The following is a 9,003-nucleotide window of genomic DNA, read 5'->3' on the forward strand; positions in this document are numbered from 1 at the left end:
AATTTAAAAACAGATTTCATTACGGTGTTTGAATCTGAAATGTCTATAGTTGTATTCTATGACATCAGGAAGCAGTGTTTGCATCGCTTGAGGGTGGGGAGAGCAAGAGAGTGCGGTCTGTAAACAAAATTAGCAGCATCACACAAGCTAAAATAGTAAGAAAAACAAACATTCGTTTGTTACTGGAAGCTTAATGAAAACCATCCACAATGCCTTCAACAAACTGGATTTATTAATTTACAAAAATATCCCCAACCAGTCAAAGCCAGTATGAAACTGGAAACAAGACGTGATTAAGAAGTCATCAAGAATTCTCAAAGACTGTTGCTCTCGTCTATGGCAATGGGGCAGCTGGCACCTCTTTATTTTCTTTCATTCTGTTGGCAATTGCATTTGCCTTCATTTTCTTTAAACCCCTCTTGTTATGCTTCTTGGCAAAACGCAAGTTCCTCAAGAATTTTGGATCAACCTGAAAGAATGTAAAGACATGATTTAGGTAAATTAACTATGCATTTTAAACAAAATGAGTAATGAGAATAAACAAATAGACACAAAGGCATAAACAAAAGAACACACACACACCCCATACTGAATTACTACTAAGCTGTCTGCTTCTTTTCACTGTATTAAAAAAAAAAAAAAAATGTTTCCTCTGTAGTGAACACACTTAATTGTTGTATCTTCCACGTTCATATGCAAAGTTAAAAACTGAACTGCTGAAAAAATTAATAAAAATTGGGGAAAAAAATATTTAGCTGTATTTTTCATTCAAGCATAAAAGAATCGACTTTTTTTCAGACTGAGCAAAAGGACAAAGCTACCTGCTAGCCATAACAACATACGTATTTATACAGCATCACTCAGAAGCCTGCAATAAACTCCTTCAATGGCTGTTTGGATGTTAACTCTAATTGTGCGTCTCTCTCTCTCTCTCATTGCTGCGTTATTAATGAGTATTTACTTTGTAATTCACAACTAGAAATGTATACACCTAAAACAAATGGTCAAAGTGTTAGACTTTAAAGAGTTTGGAATTGTTTCCAAACAGCCACCCGTTTTATGCCTGAACCCACAGTTTAGTTTGAAGTGAAGGGCTGGCAAGGCTTTGCCCACAACAGTGGAAAAATCCACAAATATTTTTGAAGAAACAGTCCACATAACTTAAAATATTAACAGCGGCTGTCAATCAAAAACAAGGCTGACATTTAAAGGAGACTAACTGCGATAATGTGCAGTTACTTACTATGATAATACAAAGGGTTATAAACATTTATGCCAATCCCCAATACTCAAGAAATAAAAATGCTATTTGTGGAGTGGAAAGCATTGCTTGATTTGAGATGCATGGTAGGCTATTTTTATATTCCCTGTTAAGTAGAATATTATTTCTTTACTAGCAAAGCAGCAGTGAATGCCTTCTCTGTCCTTTATTCTTTATAACAGGGATAAAGAGCACCTACTTTCACACAAACACATTCCCTTGCTCTCTTTAAAGACTACTTAGGATATGGGAAATTCTCAAAACAACTGTCCTAATCTGAGCCATGACCATTGTCATTTAAAAAAATGTAAAATAACTTGTTAGACCAAAAATGAAAATATATATGCATATCACAGATGAGGAATTTGTGCTATTAAAAACCATTCAAACCTTAAAAAAAAAAAAAATTAAGTCTTCAGTCATCATTACTAGTATTGGCAAAGGTCAACATACTGTAATCGATTATTTCCATATTGGTACATTGCTAACACACACAATTTGGGTGTTCTTAATCCAAATTGCCTTGAGCCAAAATATTTTGAATTTTTCAGATTTTAAAATATTTGAAAAGAGATGTGCATCTTGGGTACATGTGGTCAAGTAGGCAGCCAAAACAGCTAAATGACTACTTGTGCATATAATAAATCATACCGCAGAGCAGTTATCATAATGTGCATTGATATGGAAAATACACTAAACAAAAGTGGTAAATGAGATGTACAAACTATTGTAGTTACCATTTAATAGGATCAATGCTGTGCTAAGTGCACTGAAAAAATGTCACTATATATAGGCTACCTGTTGTCATGTCTCGAAGAACTGGCTGACAGGTCAGGAATCTCTCTGCCAACCTTCACTCCATCATATCCACCATGCTGGAAGTAATTAACCATCCAACTAAAGGTTACATTCAGTTTTTGTATGGTGTGGGCGTACTGTACATACAACAGGTTTTTGCCAACATAAAAAAGGCACACAACACTAAGTTTTCATTCCTAAGGTGACCTACAGGGAATGAAGCTGATTGTGTTAATCATAAGCTGTGACATTTCATCAATGTACGAGTCACTTGTAATGTAAATATGAGATCAGAGGCACATTTACAAGATGAATACAATACATAATGGTAACCTGCGTAGAAAGGTGTGCAAGTCAGGTTTTATTTTTTGGTGTACGCATTTTCTTGCTTTTGCATATTTTCAAATCCGAACAAGGTTTTATAAATGAGAACACTGGCATGGAACTTTCTACTTAAGGTAGCAAGATTTTTTTTTTTTTAAATGAATGTCACACTTTTGAACTGCTGTATAGGTGTCCTCATTTTGCTCAATATTGTGCCTTTTTCTGTAATACAGTATAGATTTTATAAATACTAACAGTAACAACTTTAAAATACTGGTACATCTATTTTTCTGTAATACAGTATAGATTTTATAAACAGTAACAACTTTAAAATATTGGTACATCTATTAAGTAGTTACTCAAGTAAACTAGTATTGGCATTCACAAATATCAGAATACAATTCAAAGCTTGAACTTATGTGTGGCAGAAGTTGGGATCCCAACAGTGTAACAACAAACGGGTAGTTTATAATCTTGGTGAAATTTCAGCACAAGGTATATAAAGAATGTCATGAACTACTTTACTATCTTAGCATGTGCATATTCTAAATTTAATCTGACATTTTCAGTCCAGTAACTGAAAACTACTGCTTGAAATCTGTACTTAATATAAAAATTCAAACATTATGTAATTCCAGACATTTCCATTTAAATGAACTCTTTAGAATGTTTTTTCTAACAATGTTTCCAACGATGAGTTATACTTGGTTAAAAAATATTACTCAAGAATACTATTTAAACAGATGAGTTGAATTATTTCAAATGTGTCAAACTCCTGGAGGCTTTTATTTTCCAAATCTGTCTTTTTTTTTTTTTTTTTTAAACTATTTGTCCCAACTTTAAAGCATCTAATGTGAAATCAAACTTATAAAGTTCAAATTAATCCTTTATTTCAGAACTCCTGTTAAATAGTTTTATTTTGCCATTTCAAAGTTTATGCCTTTGTACAAACTATGAATTTGTAAATTACTTGGGCTGTTACCCATACATTACAAATTTATAACTGAGACATTACATTCTTTAAAACATCATTCAAATATATGACATGCTTTCACTTACAGGTTATTCTAATGGATGGTAGCTTTCCTTCAAAAACCAAATGAATGACACAAATTAGTGTTTGTATTTAGCAAATGTATGCCGTTTTGCTTGTCCTGCCAACTGCATGTTTCTGCGATTATCCAGTACATTATGTAGTACACGTTGTACTAAAAGGGAGATGTGCCTTGTCCTTTGATGTTATCACCAGACTTTAATAGCCACTTTATTTGCACCTTGTGTTCATGTTTCTTGCTGCAGCTATTGTTAACACTGGCAGCCCTCCCAAATCCCACATTCTAATAAGCGCAACTGTGGATTCGTGCAAGTCACAATCCAGTGTGACCCTGAAGATGCGTAGACTGATGGGCATCTATAGAAGCGATCATTTCAATCACAGAATGAATGTAACTGCCTTTCATTTTATACTGACCTTTTATGATACTATTTAAAAGCGATTCATCTTGTTATCTTTTAATCTCCTTTTACGAATGACAATACAAGTTAAAAGAATAAACTTCACTTGACAGGTGACATTGTGATCTCAAAGCATGCACAATTCTGTTTCTGAATTAAATTCATAATGGGATGAAAGTGGCAATAATCTAACCTTGTGTTTTTTTTTTGTTTTTTTTTTTTAAAACAACATACAATTCCTGCACACATAATTTGAAATTTTCATGTGCAAACAATAGTATTTCCGAAAAAATGTTCTTTTCAAAAAGTGTTGATGCTGTGTTCAATTATTACCACTGAGAGCCATTTCAATATGTAGTTTTTACCCAGCTTTTCTAGAGCATTATTGTGCCTTTCGGAGTAATTTTTCTACTTGCAGTCACACAAGTGCAGTACTGACTTAGTACCAAAATATTGTTTTTGTGACATCCCTAGTATTCTGCTTATACTTTGTGTTGCCCTTGTATGCTGCATCATATTTTTTATCTTTTTTGTCCTTATATGTTGAATCAACACTAATGTGACAAATTACTAGTACAAATTAGTGTACCTGGCCAGTACAATGAATTCTGTTCCTGACCTGAATCTTATCCCATCACCCCTCTGCAGGTACTAGTTGATGCAGCTGTTCTATGTCCACCACATACATCCTTTATAAATATAAACACACACACATAAAAACACTTATTCTAGTGGCCATGTTACACATATCTTCATGTGATTAATATGCCTTTTAATAATGGAAACAAACTAATAAAAGTACAATGAATTGCCAATTAAACAAGATAGCAAGGAGTGGCACAGCACCTTGCAGAATTTACAACTGATAGTTGGAATGTTATCCCTGCCTTATATATTTATCTTTTCCTGTGTTTGCAACATCTACAGAAAAAACCCATGAACTTCCATATATGACTGACAGCAATAAACAAGTCAGTGCATTCAATTACCTGTATGTCACCAGTTTAAAGCAACTCACTTTGAACAACCTAAATCTGATTTATTATTATTTTTAAAAACACACCCAATAAATTGATTTTTCCTGTTGTAAAAAGATGATAGAAAGTATGGATGAATCCAATTCTTAAATTGAAAACCACAATTCAGACTCTAGCACGCTGGACCGCAAAGTGAAGTGGGCAGGTAAGTGCAAAACTGGTTTAAAGATACACTTCACCCAAAAGTAATTTTTTTAAATATTACTTTGTATTTTGTAGCAAGGAAAGCAAACAGATTTAAAAAAACATTCACCATAGACTCCTTTTGTATGAAACAATGCTGCTGAATTTAAGACCCACCTTGTCCTCTCCTTCACTGGTCAAGAGTCCAGTGTTCAATTTAAAAGCTGAATTCCACATAAATGTATTCCTGCTTCTCCCCTGCCCAATTTTTCCATAAGTGCTTATTTAACAATATTTAAAAAAAAAACAAAAAACACACTTGTGTTGCAGTACACAACAGGATAACTGACAAGTGGATTTTGTGACACAAGTAATCTAAAATTTTTTCATGGACATTTTATATTTTTGCTGTGGTACAGCACTGGTCATCACGTACATCTATCAAACTTTATCTCTATCCTCCAAGAAAATGTGAGATTAAAATAATTTTCTTGGACATCACTATAAAACATATGGGGGAAATACCTTTGTGTGGAGTTCTCTCTTAACAACAGAAAGAGGGTGTTATAAACAAGGTTCCTCAATGATCAGGGCAAGGCTCAATGCTCTTAACTTTCTACAACACCACAAATTACCAAATAAATAAATAAAAGGGATAAGGGACTCAAAACTGAAGTATACCTTATGATAAAGGCAAAAAAAAACAAAAAAAAAACCAAAATGACATTTCACGGTCTACAAATGGTGATGTTTAGTTAAACAGCACTCTGTGAAGAGTAATACACACAGGTCATCTTGAATACCGTACATAGTTTGGATCTCCATATTACAAAAATGTTCAAACAGTATTAGGAAAAGTCTAAAGAAGAGCTGTGAGGCCAATATCAGGACTGTGGTATGGAGGATAAATCACTATATTTTAACCTAGCTATAAATTAAAAAGGGACACAACGAGAATGTTTAAAATATGAAGGAAACTACTAGTGTGGAAGTTTATCACTACTTAAGAAAAAGTGGACATGGCAGCCCAAAGGAAAAATAGGTGTAAATTTTGTTACCAAGTATTTCTTAAAAAGATGGGTGGAATGGGATGCAGTAAGTGTATAGTACACCATTATATTAGGGAGCTTCATAACATGATACTGTGAAAGTTGTCATATGAATTTAACCAATAGCTTCTTCTGCGGTGAAAGGCATATAAGTAGCCACGAATCGACACAACTATGACTTTCTGAAGGTGTCCTGCTTAAAGAGACAAACCAATACACGTTTAGGATTGAATTTATAAAAAGCAAGACAATTTATTTCTTTGTAATCCTCTTAACCTGCAATTGCTGAGCGCTTTGAGTAGTGAGAAAAGTGCTATATAAATGCAAAGAATTATTATCCTCTGCGCAACTGGCATCAACAACCTGTGCTCAATGCACATTGGGACGGTGTCCAATTTCATTAGAGCCATGAGCAAACAAAATTATTTAGCAAAACCAGTAGTATTGGTTAATTTATATAAGCAAATCTAAAATTAAAATTAGAAACTAAAAAAATAATCACTCTTTTACTTTACACTATCACCTGTATGCAGAATATTGTAAGGCCTGCTTAAACAAGCCAGCCAAGTTGCAGTAAATTTCAAATACTTGGCAAGAACTCCTGTTGGATACTTTAAAGTAACATCAGCTGTAGTTTCATTTACAATAGCCCTACAGAAGCTCAATGAAGAAGCCTGTATAGCTCCCTGTACGGACATCCTGGGGACAGTGGGGATTATTCTAAAACGAACCTGTAAGCAATAAACTATCCACAGCGATTCTTCTAACAGACGATACGTACAGTTTATATACAGTACACTCGTCAGTTCCGCACATTCCCACCCTACCCCGAGTCACAAGTGCCGACAAGACCTCTCAACTAAGAAGTGGAGGACCGCCTTCAAGTATTGTATGAAGCAGTACATTTAACTTACCCCCTTCATTGACTCGCATCTGTGTGTTCGTGGCTTCTTGATGCCGTTTCTGTGCGCTTTACGAGCTGAAATTTAACACCCAAAACTCGAGATCAGTTTTAACACCTTATAGGCGAATAAATAATTAATTGACAAACATAACTAATCATACTTACATTGGTTGTGGGTGGTATGGTTCTTGGACTTTGCCATCTTCTAAATAAGAGGAAAAAATAACGTCACGTCGGTTCAATGATCTAAAAGCATGCAAATTCTTTTACCCTTTGCAAATTTAAGGGGTTGCAATGCGCACGCTAGCTTTAATATGAACACTGTTTTCCATTACGTTAACAGTTCTTAAAAGAATACTTACACTAGCACAAAAGTCCAATAAGGGGACAAACACATTAAATTAAAATCCTTACCTTATGCTAAATAAGAACAGGGGGTAGGAAGACTAATTTCGAACCCCGACAATACACGCTATAAACACAAGAGTAGGAAAAGGACTTATCTGTCATTTTTAACAATTTCCTAATCTATCACATTACATCAATAAGCACAAGGGGTCGTCTGTTTTGTGGTACTACGTATTTACAAGGATTGTTACTGATTGAAAAATTCAATTGCCAACAGTCATTACTTTTACCTTCTGTCCGCGGAACACAACCGGAAGAGAAAGGGATGGTGCAGAGGATCACGGGAATATCCTGTCCACGCGACAACGCCGTACCGTAATATACGTAATATAAGTACCGCCTGTCTTTTTATTCAGATAGGATTTTACCTCCAGTTACCCGAAAACAGTTTTGGCAGCGTATCAATAATTTTTATGTGTGCTGTTGCAAACAAATATCAAATGATAATACATAAACGACTACAGGGAACATATTGCTATTGTATGGGCTGCTAGTGCAAATTAAACATTTAGTTACAGCTGCTTTAAAATGAAGAACAGTAAGTAGTGCTGCCACCCCACAGACTCACAACTTTGGGGTTTGCATGATCTCCCCATGACTGAGTAGACTATCATTGCACAAACCCAAAGATCTGTGTGACACTGCATTGGCCCCACAGGTGTGCGTGAGTGTGAGCCCAGTGACATACTGGTGCCCATTCCAAGTCTGTTACCTACCTGCCTTGTGCCCGCTTTGAGAATATTATGTTACTTCATAATGTCCTTGACAGCAGAGCTCCAGTTTTCATTAATTTTATCTGATTTATACCATGGATTCAGAAACTATTCATACACTTTTACTTTCTGCATACATTATTTTGTTCTAAATTCATTTTAAATTTGTCATTTTTGCTTATCAATCTATATTCAATAACCCATAATGACAAAAATGAAAACATGTTTTTAGAAAGGGGGCACATTTATTAAAAATCAGAAACTGAATTCTGTCATTAATTTTTAGACCCTTAATTCAGTAGTTTGTTGAAGCCCCTTTGACAGCAGTTACAGCTTTGGGTCTTCCTAGGCCAGTCTCTGTAAGCGTTACACACCTGGATTTGGGCAGTTTCTCTCATTACTGATAGCAGATCCTCTCAAGACTGGATGGGAAGTGTCTGTAATAAAATAAAGGAACAGTTAGAGAGAGCTGAGGCACCTCGAAGGTGAACCCCATATATTTCCTGGCAAAAAGCAAAGCAAAGAAGTAAAACGATATGCAGGTCTTTTCAGACTGTAGTCAGAACTTCACTGAGGCAAAGATGGCAGCGCTGCCCCTTAAGAGGAAGCCAGACCAGAAGGGGCGAGGCCAGGAGACGACAACCTGAGTGGCGTAAGGTAGAATGTAGTGATGGGAAAATGAAGCCTCGTGAAGCTTTGAGGCTTTCTTTCTATTTGCGCCGAAAAAGATTCAAAGCTTTGAAGCCTCAGCACCAGCATGAACAGCGACATCTGGTGGTTAACTGAGGTCAAGGCATGAAGCAGCCCTCACTGTTTCAGTCTCATGTCACCAGTAAAATGTCAGAAAAGGCTGTTTTCATTGTATTCTGCTAAGGTCCTTGTCCATTTATACTATTTAATGAATACACCACCATTAGACATTAAGGTTTGA

General features: G+C 35.3%; 1 protein-coding gene across 1 annotated transcript; it reads right to left on the minus strand.

Annotated features, from left to right (window-relative positions):
- Positions 1 to 214: 214 nt before the first annotated feature.
- Positions 215 to 7,682, minus strand: rpl29 (ribosomal protein L29). Its single transcript, XM_028824615.2, has 4 exons — positions 7,590 to 7,682; positions 7,117 to 7,156; positions 6,962 to 7,026; positions 215 to 469 (listed from the first exon to the last, which is right to left on the minus strand). The coding sequence occupies exons 2-4, from the start codon at positions 7,151 to 7,153 to the stop codon at positions 335 to 337; spliced, it is 237 nt and encodes a 78-aa protein (XP_028680448.1). The 5' UTR covers positions 7,154 to 7,156; positions 7,590 to 7,682; the 3' UTR covers positions 215 to 334.
- Positions 7,683 to 9,003: the final 1,321 nt, after the last annotated feature.

The sequence above is a fragment of the Erpetoichthys calabaricus genome, chromosome 18, assembly GCF_900747795.2.
Source record: "Erpetoichthys calabaricus chromosome 18, fErpCal1.3, whole genome shotgun sequence".
Lineage (NCBI taxonomy): Eukaryota > Metazoa > Chordata > Cladistia > Polypteriformes > Polypteridae > Erpetoichthys > Erpetoichthys calabaricus.